Here is a 24,017-nt window from a genome sequence, read left to right as displayed (position 1 = left end):
TGATTGTTTTGGATCAGTGTGAGAAATTAATCATACAGGTAAAATCCCAATATAGCAAATTCTATGGAATATACAAATGGGGTGTTAGTGAAATTTTTTAAATCAAGTACATTGCTTAAAACTGTGGTGAGGCAGAGCTGGCCTCCAACTTGACTCTGCCAGTCTTTAAGTTGAAGCAAGTGTGTGGATTTAAGTGCTTGACCGGAGGGGCCATAAAGCCTTGCCCAAACCCATGGGTTCGCTGGTTTTTTCCCCCTCCCTGCCCCCACACCCCTCTCCTCTTCTAAGCTAAAGGTGTTTTAATTTGGTCATCTGTGCCATTTGATGTTAAGTATTTGGAAGGCTGAGATTGACAGGCAATCAGAGGGCAGGTGTTTTTGGTTTTGTTTTGTTCTTTTCCATTTTTTGCCTCCCTGTTTTTTTCTTTTTAAACTATTTAACAAAAAAAAAAAGCCGGAGGTGAGCATTTGGTACAATAGTTAAGACTCTTCTTGGGATGTCCAGCATCCCAATCAGACTGCCTGGTTGAAATCTTGCCTCCACTTCTGATTCAGACTTCTGCTGTACATCCTGGAAGGCAGCAGTAACATCCTTGCCACTTACATGCAACACCTAGATAGAGTTCTTGGCTCTTGGCTTCAGCCTGGCCCAGTCTCTGCTGTTGTGGGCATTTATGGAATGGCCAGCAGATAAGAGGGCTCTGTCTCTCTCTCAGCCTTTCACATAAAAAAAAGTAAATAAATACTTTAAGAAACAACAGGAAAACAATATTCAACAGACCAACCTGTGCTTTTAATAGTTATATGACACTTAGTGATGCCATCAATTGGGTATATTTATTTATAGCTAAAAAGTGGGGTTAAGCTGTGGAATAGTAGATATGTTTTTAAGACAGGGTCACTAGATATTAAGCATTGCTACTTTTTTGTAAAAAGCAATTTTTTTAATGTAAAAAGTGATTATTGCTAGTGTAGGATCAAAGACTTTTTAAAAAATGTTTCTGTAGAAATTGTTATTATCCACAAAATGGTTTCTGTGAACCATTCTGTGAGATCATGGATGGAAACTCCTTAGAAAAGTGCCAAAAGTGGAATTCTGTACGTTTGTTGTAATGGGATTTTACTTTTAAGACCAAAAGAGATTTTGTTTTATAAATCAATGCTAGTTAATACTATCAAATTCTAACTTGATTGTGCTTGTTTGCTGTGAGGATTTCAAATTACCCACTTGCAATTTTGTTACCTGTGCTACTAACTGAATTTTTATTTGACGGAGATTCAGTTATTTTTCAGTATCAACTTTAACACGCCAACAGCTGAGTGACAGTTTTCAGTGCATGTACTTTTATACGGTGTCTGTCTTTGACTTCACCAGGATCACAGCTTTCCTGGTGCAGCAGAAATTCTGTTCAAAATCATCACCTAAATATAGTTTGCAAAAGTGACAGGTAAATAACAAATATTTATGAGGCACTCACTGTGTGCCCGCTATTATGCTTGGCACAATGAAGGTACAAGATAATTCTGTAAGATACCCTCTAGATACGGGTGCCTTTGAAGATTATGAATAGGCTGTGCAGAAGTTGCAACATGCAAACAGTCAGTGTTTGTAGAGGAAGGCAGTACATGGGAGTTACCTTACAAACTACTCATCCTATGAGACTCAATTCAGACCTGTACTTTCTGGGATGCATTCCCACAAACTCCCAAGTTGGAATAAATGTCACAGTAGATCTTTATGGCACCCTAATTGCCCCACCCTATCTCTGTTTTATCACAGTATTAGAAACAGTTGGCTATTTTTACTAACTCTCCGCTAAGCTAGTCAGAGCGAGGAGCTTTAGTTATTACTCACTGTGCCTCTAGCTTCTCTCAGCTCCTGCATTTGAAGAAAACTAAGTGCAAATTTTGGAATATGTGTAGGTGCATGAGAAATGCCACAAAGAGTCAGTACTCCTGCTTTTAAAGAGGGAGAAACAAGCTTCACCAGAAGAGAAGGATTTAATTACACGTACACCTGCTGACGCGGGAAGGCTATCCTTAGTAATTTGAAGGAAAGGAGAGGCAGGAATGAGCATGGTGGGAGGAAGATAAGGAGGGCCCGTGTGGAGGCCAGGGCTCCAATGTGGGGGAGGGATACAGCGTATGGCAGCCAGGTGAAATAGAGCCAGGTTATTAGTGGTCTCCATGCCAAGTGCAGTAATTTTGGCCTTACAGTTCCTGCAGCCTGTAGGTGAGTGATCTGAAGCCTGCATTTTGCAAACATTAGTCTTAGAGACATAGAGTAAGGTGGTCCCATGGAGAGACTGCAAGAGAGAGAAGCTAGAGGAGAGTTGGGTTAGGAGGGCTCGGAAATGTGGCTCTCGGCGGTCACAGGCCTGAAGTCAGGCAGTGGCAGTGAAAACCGGCAGAGGGGTGGCTGTGCTGGCAGAAGGAGGGACTCTGTGCCTGAGTGACAGTGGGGGTCAGAGAGAAGAAATTGAGCTAATTGGCTTGTGAGCCTGGAGAATCGGGATAAATTAGGATGATGCTAGTCAGGAAAAACAACCGATTTGAGAAGTAACTGAATTTAGCTTGGGACAGATGAGCAAATACTGGCATAAACAGATAGAATTGCCAGTTTGGAAATACAGGACACCAAATTTGGTGAGAAGATGGGAGCTGTTGGTGTTCAAAGAAGGTGAGATGACGGACTAGGAGGATTCCCTAGGGGCACATTTAGGACAGCATTAGGGGATTGAAGGCTGAGGGCCATTCCCAGGTGGAGAGACAGAAGGAGTCAGGAAACAAGAGCAGCCTCGTGCAGTGGAGGATGGCCCAGGTGCTTGGGCCCTGCACCCCATGGGAGACCAGGATAAGCACCTGGCTCCCGCCATCGGATCAGCGGCAGCCATTGGAGGGTGAACCAACGGCAAAGGAAGACCCTTCTCTCTGTCTCTCACTGTCCACTCTGCCTGTCAAGGAAAAAAAAAAAAAACAGCCTCAGGGAGGGAGAAGGGAAATCCAGGTGGCACAGCAGGGGCCTCTCAGCCTAGTGGGGAGGGGCTTCAAGGAGCAGGTGATGATACACAGGGCCAGGTGAAGCTAGGAGGTCAGGGAAGTTGACTATCCCAAGTTACTTAGAAAATATTGTGTAAGGTCCTACAGAACTTGGGACAACATGCACGAGCAGTTTGGGTATCTTGTCTAGCATTAAGAACGTGAGCGAGTGTGCTTGCATTTTGTATTGTTAGCTTCCTCTTGGCTTACTCTGAAGGTGACACCTCCAAGTGCAGAGACTGCAAATGTGGCCGAAGCCTAAAATATCCTCTCATGGGATCTCTTAAGGTTGATTGTTGTTTGAGGGTGGTTAACCCTGTGATCCTGGTTCCAGTGTTGGCTAAACAACTGATAGAAATAGTAGTAACAGGGAGGAAACGTGACACCTGTGCAGTTACCCCCTGACTGTAGCGTTGAATTTATATATGTGTTGAATTTATTCGATACAGGTAATCATTAGACTTCTAGTTTCACAGGACAACAAATTTGCCACTGGCAGGTTAAAGAGCAACGGATCAGCTTTATAAGTTGCACTGGTCTTTGCATGTTCTCCAGAGGAAATGCTTTTCCTTGTCTATGCCTGAATCATTTACCTTCCCCAGAGTTCTGTAGTGCCTAATTGCAGTGCTTAAGGGATTGTGGTTTTATGCGTAGATTTCATAGAGGGAGGAGCTGGGGGGTGTGGACAGGAATTAAGGAGAATGCTTTTGGCGGGTTTGTGGTGGTGGTTCTGTTGTCTGGTATATAATCATAAAAAGCTAAAGATATTTGTGCTTTAAATCTTACCACACACACCAAAAAAAAAAAAAATCTAATGAGAAAAGCCATCTATTTGATTGCTAAGCTGTGTACATGTTTGTCAAGGCTGTATAACTGTCCTCACCGCATTTTCTTGTTTATTGACGATTTTTACGTAGAACACATGCGGATTCTACAAAATCCACCTCTTCTGAAACAGACTGCAATGATAACGTCCCTTCTCACAAAAATCCCGCCTCCTCCCAGAGCAAACACGGAATGAATGGTTTTTTCCAGCAGCAGATGCTGTATGACTCCCCGCCGTCGCGGGCTGCGTCGCTGTCCGTGGACCCCAGCCTTTATAACCTGCCCAGGAGCTACTCCCACGATGTTCTACCAAAGACATCTCCCTCGAGTACCGAAGCAGATGGGGAACTCTATGTTTTCAATACCCCGACCGGCATATCGAGCTTAGATACTCAACTGAGGCATGCCTCCATCAGTTACGACATTCCGCCAACACCTGGTAATACTTACCAGATCCCACGAACATTTCCTGACGGGACCTTGGGACAGACGTCAAAGCTAGACTCTATTCCAGATATTCCCCCGCCTCGGCCGCCGAAACCGCACCCGGCTCACGACCGATCTCCTGTGGAAACGTGCAGCCTCTCCCGCACAGCCTCGGACACGGACAGCAGTTACTGCGTCCCTACAGCAGGGATGCCGCCGTCACGTAGTAACACCATTTCCACCGTGGAGCTGAACAAATTGCGAAAAGGTCAGCTTCTGCTCTGAGAGAGGTTGGCGAAAGCAAGCCTGGGTCTTCTGAATGTTAGCCCTTTTTGTAGCGTGATGGTCAATGACACTCCTTTTATTCCCTTCAGCTGTGCAGTTAGCCAATCACCTAGCACAGGTACCAGAGTCTCAGATGGCTGGCTGGGGAGACACGTGTGTGCAACCAGGTGTGCAGGCATGCCCTGCTGGAAAGGATACAGTGTGACCTCAGTGATGCCTTCCTGCCTCAGCGAGCCCACGCATCTCGCTCTCCCACTTCTCCTGTGTCCTGGGTGGGCAGGCCCTCTGCTGGGGCAAAGGGGCAGGAAATAGCCCAGCCGAAAAAGACTCTCCAACTCACACCCTTTCCTATACTGTGTGCCGTTATGGCCACTGAGGTGTCACATCTGTTGGGTTCTGTTTCCTTCCTTTATATATAACCCGATTTTACACTGTGTCTAACAGGCGAGATTCTGTTCCAGTCAAGCCATTATGTTTTTTGTTGGTGTGACTTTTGTTTGCTTTTGAAGTACTGAATCTTCTCTCCCCTTATCACTACCCATTTCACGTACTGCTAGTGAGTATACCCCTGACCTAGAGCCTGCAAGCAAAGGTTACAGACTTTAGGGCAAAAAGGGGGTCTAGATTATTCTCAGACTTTCTTGAAATGCTGAAAATAGAAAGCCAATGTTTTAATGCACATACTCTAAAAACTCTTTGCTAAATTTTCTGTATTTTGCAGTTTTTTCCAGCTATCTTACAGAAGATAAAGATTTAATGTTCCATGAATAGTCCTTATAAAAGTGCCTGTGTACCTATTCAATACCAGGTTAATAGATTTATTTGAAAGGCAGAGTTACAGTGAGAGAAAGAGAGATCAATCTTCCATCTGTTTCACTCCCAGATTGCCGCAATGGTCAGGGGCTGTGCCAGACCAAAGCCAGGAGCCAGGAGTTTGTTCTGGGTCTCCCACATGTATGCAAGGGGCCAAGCACCTGGACCATCATCCTCCGCTGTTTTCTCAGGCACATTACCAGGGAGCTGGATCAGAAGTGGAGCAGCCTGGACTAGAACTGGTGCCCATATGAGATGCCAGCGTAGTAGACAGTGGCTTTACCCACTACACCACAGTGCCAGCCCCAACACCAATTTCTAACTCCCTTTTTGAAGTAACTATATAAACTAGTTATAAGTTAGTGAGATAGAAGTAAGGTTGAAGTTGGCTTAGAAGATGAGAAAATAAGGATGGGCAATTTGGCACAGTGATTAAGCCACTGCTTGGGATGTCTGCATCCCATATTGAAGTGCCGGGATTCAAGTCCCAATTCTCCCTCCTTTCCGGTTTCCTGATAATGCACACCCTGGAAGCAGCACCCAAGTACTTGGGCTCTGCCACCCACATGGGAGACCCAGATTGAGTTCCAGGTTCCTGGCTTCAGCCTCACCCAGTCCTGGCTGTTGCAAGCATCTGGAGAGTGAACCCGCAGATGATCTCTCCCCACTCCTTCCCCTGTCTCTTTCTCGCTGCCTTTCAAATAAATAAAACTTTTTAAAGTTAAAATATAGGAAAATAAAAGTACTGTCTGTCTCCCCCATCTTTAGATACCATCTCATCCCAGGCTTAGACATTCACTCGATAATCAGCTATGACATTGGTATTGGCTAGCATTTCTGTGTCTATTTTTTAGTGATTTAATAAGCTCGTTCAACATCTTCTTTGACTATCCTTTTTAAAATCTGTGCACATGGATGCACGTATGCATGTGTGTAGAGATTGGTTCATTCCTGCCTACTTAAGAGTTGGTAAAGATGGGAAGAAATGATAGTTTGTTCTTTGTTTTAGATGCTAGTTCTCAAGACTGCTATGATATTCCACGAACATTTCCAAGTGATAGATCTAGCTCCCTTGAAGGCTTCCATAATCACTTTGTAAGTATAACTGACCTTGGCATCTTTGAGTGCTTGTCAAAATCTTTGTACTCAGTATCCTGAGACTAAAATGAAATCATGAAGTAAAAGTACCTGCAGATGGCTTTGCTTGGATGTGACTTACGATTGTGTTTTGACATTTGAGAGTTTTTGTTTATTAAAACAAATGTATATGTGTTTTAGAAAATCAAAAATGTGTTGACAGTGGGAAGTGTGTCAAGTGAAGAAATGGATGAAAATTATGTTCCAATGAATCCCAACTCACCACCACGACAACATTCCAGCAGTTTTACAGAACCAATTCAGGAAGCAAATTATGTGCCAATGACTCCAGGGACATTTGATTTTTCTGCATTTGGAATGCAAGTTCCTCCACCTGCTCATATGGGCTTCAGGTCCAGCCCAAAGACACCTCCCAGGAGGCCAGTTCCCGTTGCAGACTGTGAACCACCCCCCGTGGACAGGAACCTCAAGCCAGACAGGAAAGGTAAGGAGTCTCTGGAGAAGTGGAAGGATGGGGGATATCGTGTCATAAAATCCAGAACAGAACTGGGACTAGAATGTCGGGAAGAGATCGTATTACCTTAGTGGTGAACTTAATCAAGTGAAGCAGGGCTGCTGTTTATAGATTAATAGTTATTATGGCACGTGTTGATGACCTGGTGAGATTCATAAGTCTCCTATCTCTAGGGAAGAGGTTACAAATTAAAATAGCCACAGGGGTTAGCAGGAAGCATGAATGCCTTTGCTCCATCTAAACAGAGTAACTTATTGCTGCTCTACTGCAATCCTTTATTGAATTGTGACGATAGGGCTCCACCCAGGCAAATCTTCTGGTATCACAGGAAAAAAAAAAAAATGGGGGATTTTGTATACGTGATCTGATTTCCAATGTTCTACTTTAATTGCTTTTATGTAATTACATTATATTTTTTATGTAACTAATTTGATTTTTAAAAAGAAACATTACAGACCAAACAATTCTCCAAGCTAGATAGTGGCCACTAGCTACTATTTTGTAGCCTCTTCGCCAGAGTATATGATATCAAATCAGATTTAAGATTATTGACGTACTTGACGTAGTTGTTTAAGATCAGTGTGGTTGCCTATATAATCTTTCTATTCTGCTGAGAGAATAGCTTTTTAAAAATGATCCTGCCTTTGCCGGGGAATAAAGAAATGCTGCTGTTTTTTCACCCTGGCCTTCTTAAGTAACATTAAATTTTAAGGTAGCATATTTTGTGAGGAACTATTTGTAATAAAAAGTTGTCAGCCAGATCGGTTAATATCCACCCAAGCTTTTCAAATTTGGGTTTAAGTGCTTAAAACACAGAGAACTAGCCATAGTGTTGATATGACTTAACCTTGCAACCGAATAAGTTGGCATACATGTGGGAAGTGGGATAATTTCTGGCTTACTGCAGGGATTTCTAGCACGTTTTAAAAGTCTCGTGCTGTATACGGCTTTTTAAGAACATGGCATGTTTGTAAGTTTCTCATTAACCTTGGCCGAGATCACTGGTACTGGTACTGATGAAGGTCCAGTTGTGGAGAACAGAGACTGATGGTCACCCAGAGCACCCTGGGAAAAAGGGTTTCATTGTGTTTGTCGGTCCGGACACACATGTGCTCACACAGGAGCACTTCTGGGCAGGAGGCGGTTCTCGGGACTGTGTCCCGCTCTCTCTGCTCTTCTGTTCTGTCTCACGGGAACTCGGCACCTGCTTTGTTCTCCCGCGCCTTCTCCTCTGTTTTCTCCTACTCTGTATCCCCGGCCTTCTTTGGGTTCGGCTTCTGGCGCGCTTCAGCCTGCCATGTGCCTGTGCGGCCTCAATTCCACCCCCTGCCTCCTTTGTATGTGCCCCGGCAGCCTTCGCATCAGCTTCTGGTTCCTTCCTTCCTTGTTTATTCTCTTCAGATGACTTGATTGGTCTAATCGGCCACCTGACAGAGTGGCTGCTGTGAGTCCAGGGTCCAGCTGTGGTCTGACAGCTATAAAAAAGGCCATGTGTGACACCCACGGCCATACAGACTGCCAGGGCAGCAGGGACATCGCTGGGGTGGTTATCTGAGAAAGACGGAGCTTTTTATTGGGTCAGGTTTCCTTCTCTCGTGTCCTGGTTTGTTTCTTAATCTCTGTTTTAGACATCAGTAGTCCTTGTCCTCTTTGCCTACAATGGCACAAATATATTTGGACATTAGTAGATGTATAATTGGCTCATAGATCACTGCAGGATTCAGATACAAGTGTATGAACTCTTTGAACTACTGGAATATCTTTTAGTGTTGAAACTGGCACTTCATACAATGAGTACATGTTGGCACCAGGTTTCTACTTTAAAAGTATTTATTTGAAAGAGCTAGAGAGAGAGAGAGAAACTCTTCCATCCACTTGTTCATTCCCCAAGTAGCTGCAATGGCAAGGGCTGAGCCAGGCCAAAGTCAGGAGCCAGGAGCTTCATCTGGATCTCTCACGTGGGTAGCAGGGGCCCAAACACTTGGGCCATCTTCCATTGCTTTTCCCAGGCCATTAGGAGGGAGCTGGATCAGAAATGGAGCAGCCAAGATATGAACCAATACCCATGGGCCACAGTGCCGGCCCTAGATCTCTACTTTTTTAACCCCAAACTTCAGTTTTATAGCTTGCAACCCTGCATAAACGTGGAGGTGCTGAGTTTTCTGGAAGGACACAAGTTCTAAGTTCTTGTGCCCCTGCCTGCTCCTTTCACTTCCTCTGGCCCTGCAGAACACAGTTTGAAAGATTCCAGTGTATTTCACAGTGAGATTCCATGCAGTGAGAGTATAATGTAGACTCATGTAAGATCTCTATATGTTAGAAAAATTTTAAGATTTTTTAGCATCATCTATGTCTGTTTTAGCTTGTTTTGCCCATATATTTTATATATATCAAAGTAATGATATATACTGTATCTATATATATACTACATCTGTGGGTAATTACACATGTGTATGTAGAAAGTACTAGGTATTCTTGTACATGTGAGATTAATGGTCCTAGTTCTCCAAAGCAACCCGAAGTGACTGTAATTGACAGGAGGACAAGAGAAAGGTTCTTGGTGACTTCTGGAGATTGTTCATTCTTTTAAAAATTAACTGTTCAGAGACGATCCTTAGCTCCTTGACCAAATTATTTATTTTGTATATTTGCTTAGATGCCAAATGAATTGAGAGCACCCAAGTTGACAGACCCATAGCAAAATCAAGAATAGTTCACTAAAAAATGAAAGGATTACTCAGAATCATCATATTAAGACAAATGTCTCTGCTTTTCTTTTGTACTGTGCTCCTTTTTAACTAAATGTAATATAAGACAACAAGGTATGAGAAAGTATCTAACAATACAGGGCACACTTTGCATCCCACTTAGAAAGTTACTAGTCTTTGATGAACAGATGTTATTTTCAATCTTAAGTCAGGATTTAGGTTAACTTGTAACAATTTAAAGGGCATAAATAATGGAGTGCAGTTTTCCAGATAGCCTTAATATGTGGGGTTTTATTATTCTGAAGTAGTCTTGGTCTTCAGGTGTGATTCTTATACCCTTTATACAATGAGACCATTAAAACAAGTGTAAACATTTTCAGTATTCTATCTTGATTAATTTGGGGGACTAGCAGAGGATAATAATGTTGTGAATTACTTTTCTTTCTTGATTGTGGAGCTACCTACTGGAAATAGAATTTCCAAAATATTGGGACAACCAACTAACCTGTGCCACATTAAACCTAGAATGATAGGGAAAATAAAGTTTCCACTTTGAGTTGAATTTATTCAAGCAATACCTACTAGGATGATGCTCAGTAGTGTATGGACTTTTTGCAAAGGATTGTGTCTCTGGAATTAACACATGACCCTGTGTGGCTACTTTGACCATATTTGAGATGACCAACCATGGGAAGATCATTTAGTTGTTCCCCCTTTTAAAAGACAAGCAGGTAGAAGTGTGTGAAATCGATCAGCTTATTTAAAAAAGAAAGGCAGTTTAATAACATTCATTCAACCTGGATTTAAAAGCCTGCCAGTCACAGCATATACCTACCTGTTGCTGAGCCTTAGGGCTCCAACCATGGACAAAGAAAAGCTGCTTCCCTGAAGAGGCTCACTGCCTGGCGGGGGAGGCAGGAAAGTAAACACATTATCCTAATGACTGTGGAAGGGGCTGTGGTTGAGGTAAGGCTTGGCACTGTTAGGGAAGCTCCCCTGAGGAAAGTATGGGAGTCTAAGTTGCAATTAAATGGTGCTAGAGGAGGCAGAACAGAGAAGCATCTAGTCAGAATAAACAACCTGCTTGGATGCTTTCAAAAACAGGCGATAAGACTGGCCCAGCATCTTGGGTGGGTGGGCGGGTGGGCAGGCAGCCTGAAGGCAAGGAGGAGGGAAGAAGCAGAGGAAGGCGTGCCAAATGCCTTGCAGGTCCCTGATCCTGAGGGCATTATGATCCATGCTAATAAGTTGCGACTTCATTCTAAGTGCTTAAAAGACTTAGGCAGGCAGGTAACACAATCAGGTTGGACCTAGAAAGTTCATTCTGATTTAAGAATACAGTAAAAAAAAGTAGTTGCATGTTCTTTTTTCTGTGTTCTCACCTCCTAAGTAATATTTGGGCATGAATTTCACTCCTATCTGGATTGATTTTGGAAAAACTAACAAAGTACCTGAGTGACACACTAGCTTTTGTCCTAAAACCAACCTTAAGCTTTTCATAGAGTAGAAAATACATGTAAATGTAATAAATGCACTTTGAAAATCTCACTTTATATCATGGAAAAGGAGTACTCTGATAGCATAAGATAAAGTCAAGGAAGAGTTGGGGCAAAATGCTTCCAGTTTCCATGCATCTGCTTGGGGCTTATATATGATTGCTAGGATCATTTGACTCCTTTGAGAATTACTTTGTGTAGTATGCATCATCACAATCAGATCTGTTTTAGACTTGCTTTTATTTGCTGTTGAACACTCCAAGAATGGATTGGACTTGCTCTAGAACCCCAAACTGAGTCTGCTCAACCAGTGCACAGCAAGCCAATCACTGAGACAGGGGTGACGGAAGAAAGCAGGTGTTTATCGCAAATCACAGAATAAGGAGCCAGGCATCTAATGTTCAATTCCTGAATACCTCCCCCCCTCTCCCCCCAGAGAGTCAAGACAGTGGGTCTTGTAGTTCAAAGTTGGAGATGAGCAGGGTGTGACCGGCTCACCTGTGGGCCTCTGGTTGGTCCACAGTGCGCATGGCCTTCCTCTGCCTGGCAAGCATGTTTCCTTTGGAATGGCAAAGGAGGGCTCCAGGCGGTCTGGGCCCAAGGGTAGACTGGATGGTAGTTTCTTTGATCAGGTTCTGTAAATGTCCTCAAAAACCCTTGGAATGCAGGCTGGAATTGAGATGTTAACCCTGTGAGCTGTACGGGCAATTCTGGTCTTTATGACTTAGTCTCTTGCTCTTGTGTCACTCCCTTAATTTGAAGAGTTCATCTTCACAGAGGAACTGCAAGCTAAGAAAGAGATATGGAGACCTGATAAAATCTACATCAAAGACATTAGGAGTATGGGTTTGGCCTCAGTAGTGACTGACAAGAAATTACTGGTCATGAAGGTAAAGCTTTCAGAGAAATGTAATGATGTTAAATATCTATTTAACGTTTGAAGTACTTGAAATTAAGTTGGGAGGACTTACTGTACATAAAAGCAAAACAATTCACATCCTTTTGTGGGAAGAGCTATAGTACAGTAAGGATTGCAGGCTGGAATAAGGATATACGAATAACAGAATGAGCCCTATATCTGGATTCAAATCCTGGCTCTGTGCAAATGTCCCAGTCTCTCCAACAAGTGCTGACAGATGAACAAGACGTGCTTTAAAGGTACCTTCCCTACAAGGTTGTTGGGAGCATGTCGGGAGGTTTTTAGAGTGCCCAGTACGTAAGGACCCTTCCGTAAATGCTCATCATGAATGATTCAGTGCCGAGATGTTCCTCAGGGCAGCGTCAGCAGAGCATCACTTGAGCATTGTATAGAAACTCACAGACACTGGTTAGTAAAGTCGGGATGGAAGCTGACGGGGAGTGGAGGAAAGGGCTGAAGTGAGAATTAGAGAGTGGTCTCACCAGAGCAGAGTGCGATCCAGAAGAACACAACCTCCGAAGCACGCGCAGCTTTTTCTTGTGGCGCCTTCCACGTTCTCCATGACTTCTCCAGAGAACCCTTAGAAACTCTGTGTCCTTGTCTGAGAAGTCACTGGGTGTCTTGGAATGAAACTCACTGAATAGAACTTGAAAGGAGCTGGGTCCTGCCTAGCACTTTTCTCACATAGCAGGCTCTTTGTTGCCATTTATTGTTTCTTCTGTCCTTTTCAGTTTGAATGTCATTCACCTAGCTTTAGAAGAATAAAGATAGGAGTTGAGTTTCTCATTCTTTTTTGTAATCTGTTAAGATTACTTTCTCTTCCTTCCCAAACAGTAGGTTTGTTCTTACAGAGGTTTCAAAATAGCCCTCTTCTTATTTTTCATAAGCCCGTGATCATTCTGGAACGTAGCCATCAAGGCTGCATTTATACAGGCTTCAGTAACTTCTTGCCGACCTTGATCATCCACTCCCCCCTTCAGAGCTGCTCATTTGAAAAGCTCTCTTTGTTGTCCTATTGGCAAGGCGCTGGTGTTTTATGACCAAATACATTTGGGTAAAGAAGGGATTGTGGAAATATAACTGAGGCTGTCTGCCTAAGGGTCTGGGAACTGGTGCTCTGGCTAAGCCTGGGGAGGTGAAAAATGGTTCAGAGCAGAAATGATCAGCTTGGTTTCCAGTACAGGAGAGGTGACTGGAAGTGACTTACTCCAACTCGTGGGAAGTGGGGGCCTGAAGAAAAAGTGAGGAACTGTAACTAGGCAGATCAGGCAGCCACATGACTGTGGGCATTTACAAACTCAGATATGATGTTGAGGGTGCAGAGTTAAGAAATGCAGAGTAAGGATTAGGAGACAACCACAAAGAAAGAAATCAGGAGGAAGCTACAGAGCTAACGCACATGGCTCTCTCTGAAGAGGAAGTCAAGGACACAGTGGGTAAACACCCACAGGCCTAAAGTCGTTGTAAAAGTTTTGCATAGTTATTACACTTCACTTCAGGTGTATGTCGGTGACCTGTGGCTCTCGCACAGATGTGGTGCTTCACAGTAACGTCAGCCTTACACACAAGTGTAGCAATAAGTACATTTCTTCTTCCAGTTGAGTTCCCTAGTTTGTGACTGTGTGATCTCAGAGGAGCTCAAAACTGAACTCCAAATGCCCTTCGATTCTCTACAGCCCAGCAAGTGTAGAGGTAAAGGCAGTGTGCCGTATGGTATGGGAGCACCACACCAGCAGGTGGGGGGCCAAAGGAAGCCTTAATTTTGCATTGGATTAAAGTTGCAAGCAGAGCAAGTCCCTTCTTTATGTCCTCTGAGGATATCTATCCATGAAGTAGAGAAACTGGATTTGATTTGTGAGTCTACAATAAATGTATTTTCCTAATAGTAAAATTTTTATTTTTTACATTCTAGAGAATTACATTTTAAGGAGACTTAATTTTTTTGACAGGCAGAGTTAGAGAGAGAGAGACAGACAGAAAGAAAGGTCTTCCTTCTGTTGGCTCACCCCTCAAATGGCCGCTACAGCCGGCACTGCACCGTTCTGAAGCCAGGAGCCAGGTGCTTCCTCCTGGTCTCCCATGGGGTACAGGGCCCAAGCAACTGGGCCATCCTCCACTGCCTTCCTGGGCCACAGCAGAGAGCTGGCCTGGAAAAGGAGCAACCGGGACAGAATCCGGCACCCTAGCCAGGGCTAGAACCCAGGGTGCCGGTGCCACAGGCAGAGGATTAGTCAAGTGAGCCACGGCGCCGGCCGGAGACTTAGATTTTGATAGAGGCTAGATATCAACCTTTATCCAAAAATGCTAATTTTGCCTTCTAACAGATGTCAGCTCAACTTTGTGAGTTAAGAATATCTGGAACCATTGAGAACGGAGTAGATTAAATTACTATTTCAGCTGATGTTGCTGCTGTGCAGTTGGGGCTTCTGATAGGGAAAGTGTGAGACCAATGACTGGGTCTCAACACAGTGCTTGTGTGTGGCAGAGACCTTCGTGTTTTCTTGTGAGACTTCAAAGAAGAGATGTAACTGAGCTCAGAGGGACTTTATAACTTCTTATTTGATCCCATTGTATAAGACATGTTAGAAGAAAAACTAACATGGCACGCGTGTTTCCTCCCTTTCCTCAAAGTTAACAACTAACCAGGCTGGTTGTCCTGCTGAAACCCGTCCATTGGTTGTAACCTTCGCTAACTGCACGCAGCTGCTGCCTTTCCACGGTGCTGAGCATGCAGGGTACACAGCAAGGCGGAAGGTTTTCCACAGACCGGTGTTTATGCTGCTGAGACGTAACATTTCTGCACGGGGCTCTGTTGTTTTTACAGAATCCATTTTCCAATTAAAAAATAACATCATATTAAGAGAGTCTTCTTTTTACCAATTAGGTCAAAGCCCTAAAATTTTAAGACCCAAACCCCATGGTTTAGAGCGAACTGATTCACAAACCATAGGTGACTTTGCTACAAGAAGAAAGGGTATGTACTCTAGCACCGCATGCTGTATGGGGTATTGGGAATTTATCTTGTAATGTTCTGTCCTTAAGGCAGTAAAGAAGCGCCTTAGATACTACAACTTTTGTAAATAAAACTTCCCAGCATGTTGTCTGTCGAGTGAATGCTTCCTGTAACTCAGTGAGTCTACTTGTTATGCCATTAACAGCAGCATGTTATAGATAATATATAATATTCAGTCTTATCCTTTTTCATTATTCCTTTAACATTTTAGATAACACATTGTTTTAAGTTTGTAAACTGCTTTTGTCTCCTGTCTTTATACATAGTCTGTTCTGAAACAATAGTCATTTCTTGCATTAATTATACCATTACTTAGATATTTGATAGCTAAGCTGCTGTGTATTATTGGCCTTTGGGTATCAAAAAAAAAGTAACATTAAGAATTAAAACTACTGCATTTCAGTCAGTGCAGTATTCTGTACAGGTCTATTTTAAGTATATAGACAAAATTGCTTTCACCCAAATTTAACCAATTTACTCTTCACTATATTTGAGTTGACAAAAATACTTACTCATGAGCCTCAGTCCTTAAATATGACCATCTGTTTTGTATTTGATAATTATAGCATCATTGATTAAAATTATACACATAAGAACAGACTAAATAGCAAACTGGGAAAATGAAAAATTTTCCTTTAGAGTGGCAGGATAAAAAATATGCTTAAATTATTTTCTAAACTAAATTAATATTAACAGTTAAGATTGTTTTAGTTCTTTTGCTTACTCTATAAATTTCTGAAAAACATTTCAGTCTTAGTAATGGATTCAGAACTCTATTATACATACTAGTGCAATAATCGCTGCAATAATGAGGTAAAGACCATTTATAAATAAAAATAAGAATGTTAGCATCTACCGAATTTTATTTAATTGGGAAAGGATTTGTTGGCTAAATTAAGCTGAAAATTTCAGGTAATTTTTTGAGATTATGGCCTTTGCTCAGAGCAGAGTTTGAGTCAAAAGATACAGTAATTATGATGTGGTTTTGTTGTTTCCAAACTAGGCATGAGTTTTCTTAAAAGGCTTGATAAGTTCTTTAGACTTTAGCAAAGTTTTTGCTTTCTTTTTAGCAAAGATTTGTTTTTCATGCTTCCCATGCATCATTTTATATGTATAGTTTCTAACTTCAATATTGAAGAATGGGAACTTTTTACATGAACAACTTAATTTCCATATTGACAATGAAGTTAGTGAAAAGAGGGAATTCATGAAAGAATTAAAAGTATAAATTGAGCACCAATAAAGGAATTGGACCGTATTACCCTTTCTCGTTCTTAGTTTATGTTCATAAAGTTTTGCTTAAATTCAGAGGACAACCTGTTGAATAGAACTTGAGGCCTTGAGTTAATAATTATGAAACACTGTCAAAGATCCAGTGTCTGTCCCTCGTTGTTTGGCTGTGTATCCTTGGAAAAACCATTTAACATCCTTGAACCTCATTTCTTGTGTAAAACAAGCTGATTTTAGTTGTACCCTGGCTGTCAGATACAGATTGAGATATAAAGGGAGACTCTTGTATGATTTCCAAAGTTCTGGGTACTAAAAAATCTCTTTGCTGTTTGTTTTTTCAGTCAAGCCAGCACCTTTAGAAATAAAACCTTTGCCAGAGTGGGAGGAATTACAGGCTCCAGTTAGATCTCCCATCACCAGGAGTTTTGCTCGAGAGTGAGTTGTTTAAAATACCTTGTTTGGATAATGATTATACCTGGAATTGTTGTTATTGTGGAAAATATCTAGAATTAGCAGATCTCAAAGAATGGACTGAGGCACGTCACCTTTTTGACTTCTGTTAAATCTATTTTAATTCAGTATTTGCTTTTTTCCATTCTGCTTCTCGCCTGAGTGTATCCTGCATTTTTCCATAGGCTATATGATAACGTGATATCATACATGGAGTGTGTATTTGTGTACCCTTGTGTTTAAAAAGGTTTCTACTTTCATTTCTATTATGATAAACATCAATAGAATAATTCATATAGACAGAAGTTCCTTGAGTTCTCAATAATTTTTTAAAATGTGAAGTGTTCATTTAACCAAAAATTTCTGACAACAACTGATCTGAAAAATTTCTTGTGGGAATCATGTAACTGAGATTTATTTAAATATATATAGGGAAGTGAGAATAATTTACAAAGTTATAAGCCTATGTTGATATGTGTTATATATAAGAATTCTTGGGGTGGGTGTTATGGCATAGCAGGTTAAGCTTAGAGCATCCACATTCCATAGCTGAGTGCCTGGTTCCTGTCCTGCTGTTCTGCTCTCAGTCTTGCTTCTTACTAATGCATATTCTGGGAGGCAGCAGGTGATGTCTTATGTTCTTGAGTCCCTGTCACCTACTTGGGAGACCTGGATGGAGTTCCAGGCTCAGCTTCAGCTTAACCCAGCCCAGACTGTGGCGGGCATTTGGAGAGAGAACCAGTGGATAGAAGAGATATCACTCACTTGCTCACCCTGCCTTTCAAATAAAAATTTTTTTCAGATTAAGAATTCTTAGGGGCCAGCACTGTGGCATAGCTGGTAAAGCCACCACCTGTGGTATCAGCATCCCGTATGGTCACAGGTTTGTGTCCCAGCTGCTCCACTTCCAATCCAGCTCTTTTCTGGTGTGCCTGGGAAAGCAGTGGAAGACGGCCCAAGTCCTTGGTCCTCTGCACCCACATGGGAGACCCTGAGGAGGCTCCTGTTTTTGGCCTGGACTAGCCATGGCCATTGAGGCCATTTGGGGAGGGAACCAGGGGATGGAAGATCTGTCTTTCCTTCTCTCTCTATAACTCTGCCTCTCTGATAAATTAATCTTTTAAAAATATTCTTAAATTTCTTAAATTTTTCTTTTTATATTTGTGACTTTCTATTTATCACCAAGTCACTGGTACTGTATTTAAAAAAAAAAATGTTTTGAAAGGCAGAATTACAGAGAGGGAGAGAGAGATCTTACATCCTCTGGTTCACTACTCAGATGGTCACAAGAGCTGGGGCTGGGCCAGGCAAAAGCTGGGAGCCCAGAGCGCCACCTGATTCTCCTGCGTGACTGTCAGGAACGCAGGTGCTTGAATCCTCATCTGCTGCTTCCTCGGGTGCATTAGCAGGGAGCTGGATTGGAAGCAGAACAGCCAGGACTCAAACCTGTGCACTGGTATGTGGTGGGCAGCAGCTTAACCCACGGCACCACAACACCTGCCCCCAGTAATAGACTTTTGTTTTACACAAGATAATTTGATGTCCAAAATGTACTTCATTATACAGCTATGCATATTACTTGTGTTTGGCTCTGTACAATAAATCATGTTATAATAAATGCATACATAGGCCGGTGCTGCGGCTCACTAGGCTAATCCTCTGCCTGCGGCGCCGGCACCCTGGGTTCTAGTCCCGGTCGGGGCGCTGGATTCTGTCCCGGTTGCTCCTCTTCCAGTCCAGCTCTCTACTGTGGCCTGGGAAGGCAGTGGAGGATGGCCCAAGTGCTTGGGCTCTGCACCCACATGGGAGACCAGGAGGGAGCACCTGGCTCCTGCCTTCAGATCAGTGCAGCACGCCAGCCATAACAGCCATTTGGGGGGTGAACCAACAAAAGGAAGACCTTTCTGTCTCTCACTGTCTAACTCCGCCTGTCAAAAAAAATAAAGTAAATGCATACATAAATAATTATAAACATAAATGAGTATTTCTGAAGGTATGCATGCTATGACTCATTTTTATTTTGGATGTGATTTTATAAATGTTTGTCAAGGTTTATTGTTGCAATGACAATTTCTGTCATTAGTTCCTCCAGGTTTCCCCTGTCCCCACGACCAGATTCAGTGCACAGCACGACGTCGAGCAGCGACTCACATGACAGTGAAGAGAATTATGTTCCCATGAACCCAAACCTGTCCAGTGAAGACCAGGTATGTAAAGCCTTCCTCTAAGCTTCTCTGTCTCCAGCAGCTCTTTTCAATCATGCAAGCTGTGAATTTTCCCTCCCATCTTTATATACTTGAGGAAAAAATGATAGACAACTTTTAAAGATTTATTTATTTGGGGGCCGGCACTGTGGTGCAGCGGGTTAACATCCTGACCTGCAAGTGCCGGCATCCCGTATGGGCGCCGGTTCAAGACCGGGCTGCTCCACTTCCCATTCAGCTCACTGCTATGGCCTGGGAAAGCAGTAGAAGATGGCCCAAGTCCTTGGGCCTCTGCACCTGCGTGGGCGAATCAGAAGAGGCTCCTGGCTTTGGATCAGCACAGTTCCGGGCGTTGCGGCCAATTGGGGAGTGAACCAGCCAATGGATACTTATTTATTTTTAACAGCTGCTGTTATGTTCTCTGAAATGTCAGGCACTCAAGGGAAAACCAGAATAACATCTCCAACAGGTCAATTATCGGTGTCTCAAGACACCAGCCTCTGAGAAAAGGCACTCTGGAAACACCTTGGCTGTGAGCTCTATGTGCACGAGGGCTGATGTCAGAGGCCAACCCAACCTCAGGTGTTTTCATTAATGGTTTCCAGTCGGTGCTCACACTATCTTTTAGAAGATGAGATGTAGGGTCCAGCACTGTGGCGCAGTGGGGTAATCCTCCGCCTGCAATGCCAGCATCCTATATGGGCGCCAGTTCATGTCCCGACTGCTCCTCTTCCCATCCAGCTCTCTGCTATGGCCTGGGAAAGCAGTAGAAGATGGCCCAAGTCCTTGGGCCCCTGCACCCGCATGGAAGACCTGGAAGAATCTCCTGGCTCCTGGCTTTGGATCAGTGCAGCTCCGGCCATTGTAGCCAATTGGGGAGTGAACCAATAGATAGAAGACCTCTCTCTCTCTCTCTCTCTGCCTTTCCTTCTCTTTCTGTGTAACTCTAACTTTCAAACAAATAAATAAATCTTTTAAAAAAAGAAAAAATATTTATTTATTTGAAAATCGGAGTTACACAGAAGGAAAGGCAGAGAGAGATCTTCCATCGGCTGGTTCACTCTCCAATTGGCCACAATAGCCAGAGCTGCACCAATCCAAAGCCAGGAGCCTCTTCTGGGTCTCCCACACGGATGCAGGGACCCAAGGACTTGGGCCATCTTCTGCTTTCCCAGGCCATAGCAGAGAGCTGGATTGGTAGTGGAGCAGCCGGGACTCCAACCGGCGCCCATATGGGATGCCAGCATTGCAGGCGGCAGCTTTACCTACTACCCACAGCGCCGGCCCCTAGACAACTTTTAAAAATGCTTTTTAAAAAGTTTTACTGGTTTTAGACTTTATGATACTATTTTAAAAGAGTCAATGTGTGATATCATTATCTTTCATTGTAAATTGCTTGAAAAAACATAAAATTTTCCAGCTATATTTAAGATGTGCTTGATTTTTTTTATAGTCTAAGAAAATACATAGGAAGCATTTTATAATGGAGTTCTCCAGGCCCAGTTCATGGTGAAACAGTCATGTGAAGAAAGTCTTTGAGACTCTTTCAGTAATACATCCTTAGATGGGCTTTACAAAGCCCTGTTACATAATTTTAGATTAGCCATGTTATCACAAGGCAGAATTTTCTAATAGTAGCAAGCATTTTGTTTCCCAGAAGTCACATAGTTGCCAGAAATAACTTCAGATGTTTTAAGAATGCAAATTAACTTTAATTCCTAAAAGTAGTGTGCTTTTGCTTTACCTCAGATTTAAGACTTGCTCTGCTGATTTTTTAGTGAGCGGGCATATCAGCATTAGGCTCACCTCTGAGTTAACAATAAGTGACTTGAGAGAAGCTGATTTCTTTCTCATGGTAAAGCGCAGAGAGTTGATGCAAGATTATTGTGGCAGCGCAGTTCTCCGAAGCCCTCAGAGAGTCAGCCCCTTCCAGCCCTGGACTCTGCTGTCCCCTGGGCATGGCCCCACCAAGTGCAGTCCCACACCCAGCTTCAGTGGGGAGGGAAGGGAGAAGCAGCAGAGGCTACAATACACCTGCTTCATGAAGCAGGTTCCTGGGAGCTTCCAGGCACACACCATCCACCGGAATCTCGCCTGTGCAGCCACACACAGGCACCAGGGTGGCTAGGAAGCACAGCCTTAGTTCTGAGGGACAGTGGGTCCTCCTAAAAATCCCATTCTCGGGGCAGAGGGCAGAGCAGGTGGTGGAGGACACCAGGCAGTATCTGTCAGGATAAGCAAGGAACTAATGTCACAACTGGGAGTGAGTGACATGCTAATGACTATTTTCCTTAAAAATTCCTATTTGGAGATACAAAATATAAAGCCTAATTCTGTCAATGGATTTGTTTCTCATATTTAATTGACTTTAGGCAAAAAGAGGTTCCTGACAGCGTATATTGTCAGAGACTAGAATTAAGTGATTTGACAAACTTGATTTGGTCCTTTTTTTAGCTAATGAAATTGAAAATTTAGCAGGTTTATAAAGTATTCTAAAATAAGTTATATTTAGATCACCTTTGAATTACAAGCATCATAAAGCTGTGTTCAACTTACTGGTTTTTATTATTTTCAATGACTTAGCTGTTTTCTTGATTATACTAAATAGACTCTAGTAAGAATTTAAATCCTTTATAAATACTACATCAGAATAGATATTGTGGGGCTGGCACTATGGCGCAGCGGGTTAAAGCCCTGGCCTGAAGTGCCGGCATCCCATATGGGCACTGGTTCTGGTCCCAGCTGCTCCTCTTCTGATCCAGCTCTCTGCTATGGCCCGGGAAAGCAGTAGAAGATGGCCCAAGTGCTTGGGCCCCTGCACCCACGTGGGCAACCTGGAGGAAGTTCCTGGCTCCTGGCTTTGGATCGGCGCAGCTCTGGCCATTGCAGCCATCTGGAGAGTGAACTAGCGGGTGGAAGACCTCTCTCTCTGCCTCTACTTCTCTCTGTAACTCTGTCAAATAAATAAAATAAATCTTTTAAAAAAACATATTGTTTCCAATTTTTATTATTAACTCAATTAGGCCTTTTTTTGTAATTAAAGATTTATAAAGGCAGAGTTACAGAGACAGGGGGAAGGACAGAGAAATCTTCCATCAGCTGGTTCACTCCATCCTCTCTAAAATAAATCTTAAAAAAAAAAAAAAGGCAAATAGACTTCCTTATGGACACATGACAGTGAAAAAAAAATCCACAGTTCTAATGATAGTTAGATACAACGTTTAATGAGCAACTCTGAGAAAGTGTCTTTGGGAACAGCTAATAGGTACTAAGCATGCAGTCGTATGAACTTACAGAGTCTGTGTATAGCCTTACGGGCACTGTGACTGCTTCTGTGTGCTTCCTGTCTGGCACTTGCCTGCCGTCTTCCACGGATCATCTTTGAGTGCAGAATTCTACACACACTCACAGCTGACTCTGTGTGTGTGACAGTGAAGTGTGCGGTCATTCAAAGAAACACTTTCCTGATGATTTGTCTCTTCACAAACTAGAAAAGGGGAGAAGGGGAAGGTTACTATTTGTATCAATTGAGTACCCAAACAAACTTTTTTGTGCCTGCTTTTTATTTATTTATTTATTTATTTGACATATAGAGTTAGACAGTGAAGGACAGAGACAGAAAGAAAGGTCTTCCTTCCGTCGGTTCACCTTCCAAATGGCTGCCTGCTACTTTCAATATTATTGAACATCTTATTAACAGCACTTGGTCACTTTGATTTAAAAATCCTTTCTTCCACATAGGGCTGTCACGTGTAGTTGTGTACTGCATGGTGTGCAGTATGTACACAGTACTGCACACACCATGTACCCATATCCAGGCCAGATGCCATTCATCGGCCTGGGCCTGGGCACAGAGCCGTGTAGCCCCAGGGGAAGAAACACCCTTTCCTAATTCACAACGAGGGTTTATGCCGGCTGTCAGCAGCCCTGCTCAACCAAACGAGGGACTAAGTTCAGTGTTTGTCTAGCAAATGTCCGTTCCGTAAAGCACAGCTTTCGCTGTTCAGCCTGAGCAAAAGAAATGAAGTAGCAGTAGAAAGGAATCAATTTAGCCAGGTTTATGCAGCTTTCAGATTGTTTTATCATAACTGGTATAAATTTTTAAGTTAATTGCATCACTGTGGTTTTCTTCTAAAGTATGAGATCCTATACGAACATTAGTAACACCGTGGCAGAAGGCACACAAGTGAAAGCTCTAACACTCATGTGGTCTTCCTCTGAGAAGTCAGGAACATTTCCCAATGGGGTTAAAAGCAGTAAGGCAGGAAAACAGATCCTTTTTTGGAGCACAGTTAGAAAACTGTCATAACTAGAGGATGTATGTAGGGATGTCGTTCTTGGCCATCCTTTTTCGCTTAGCCCCGATCTTCAACTTCCTGCTAACCTATTTCTTTGCCATTTCCTGCCTCAAGCTTTTTCTTGCTGTTTATTGCTGTCATCTGTCTTCATATTTTCTTTATCTTGTTTTAGAGAAGACTCTTATAGCACAATTCCTTTTAGGAAGGAAAGAATCAGGCTAAGAGAAAGCAGGGGGAATTAAGTGGTAAGAATTCTAGAGGATTCAAACAAAACAGGCTTTGCCAATGGAGTCCTTATTCAAAGTCGTTAGGTGATCATTTTATTTGGAAAGCTTTTAAATAAAATGTAGAAAGTTTATTAATTTGAAAGTAGGTAATATAAAGATCTACCTAAAAATACTGAGTACAAATGTAATTTTAATAATGTTCAGGTTGAACTGTCACAGCTGGTTTCAGCTTGATGTTCCAATCTTAGTTTGAACCATGGTTAGCTTTTGAAACTACTTTCTAGCTTGCTCTAAGTTTTAATTGAGTTTTTAAAATACTACTTACTTTCTTTCAATCCTACAAGTACTTAATTTTCTAGATAAGCCTTTCTTTAAGCTGTGTCCTCTTGTAGCAAACGTGTAGGCCCCTGTAGACCACACAGGGGCAGCCCCCCTCATGGCTCGGCACTGAGGTGGTTGTGCTGTACTTTCAG

At 42.7% G+C, this 24,017-nt stretch overlaps 1 protein-coding gene and 1 long non-coding RNA gene across 11 annotated transcripts in view; one reads left to right on the top strand and one right to left on the bottom strand.

The window, feature by feature from the left end:
* The window catches only part of GAB1 (GRB2 associated binding protein 1), a 131,864-nt gene that overhangs the window by 104,936 nt on the left and 2,911 nt on the right, over window positions 1–24,017 (top strand). For 5 of the 9 annotated variants that reach the window (XM_002716934.5, XM_017347320.4, XM_089302442.1 and 2 more), the window contains 6 exons: window positions 3,956–4,557; window positions 6,397–6,482; window positions 6,666–6,969; window positions 15,007–15,096; window positions 16,707–16,800; window positions 18,899–19,022. In XM_002716934.5, coding sequence (XP_002716980.2) covers window positions 3,956–4,557; window positions 6,397–6,482; window positions 6,666–6,969; window positions 15,007–15,096; window positions 16,707–16,800; window positions 18,899–19,022 — 1,300 coding nt within the window. Of the gene's footprint in view, window positions 1–2,541; window positions 2,680–3,955; window positions 4,558–6,396; window positions 6,483–6,665; window positions 6,970–15,006; window positions 15,097–16,706; window positions 16,801–18,898; window positions 19,023–24,017 lie in introns of those variants that run through there. The other 4 variants (XM_017347322.4, XM_017347321.4, XM_070047490.2 and 1 more) reach the window with 2 other exon arrangements.
* LOC149125010 (uncharacterized) lies at window positions 3,754–23,959 on the bottom strand. Of its 2 annotated transcripts, none has more exons than XR_016211918.1 (2): window positions 22,314–23,959; window positions 3,754–12,873 (listed from the first exon to the last, which is right to left on the bottom strand). It is a non-coding gene; the product is annotated as an uncharacterized LOC149125010 (long non-coding RNA). The 2 variants fall into 2 exon arrangements; XR_016211919.1 differs by having other exon boundaries at window positions 3,754–12,869.

Source organism: Oryctolagus cuniculus, chromosome 8, assembly GCF_051225735.1.
Source record: "Oryctolagus cuniculus isolate XC-2025 breed Fujian yellow rabbit chromosome 8, ASM5122573v1, whole genome shotgun sequence".
Classification (NCBI taxonomy): domain Eukaryota; kingdom Metazoa; phylum Chordata; class Mammalia; order Lagomorpha; family Leporidae; genus Oryctolagus; species Oryctolagus cuniculus.
Note: the sequence above shows the minus strand (reverse complement) of the source record. Positions and strands in the feature narration are given on the sequence as shown.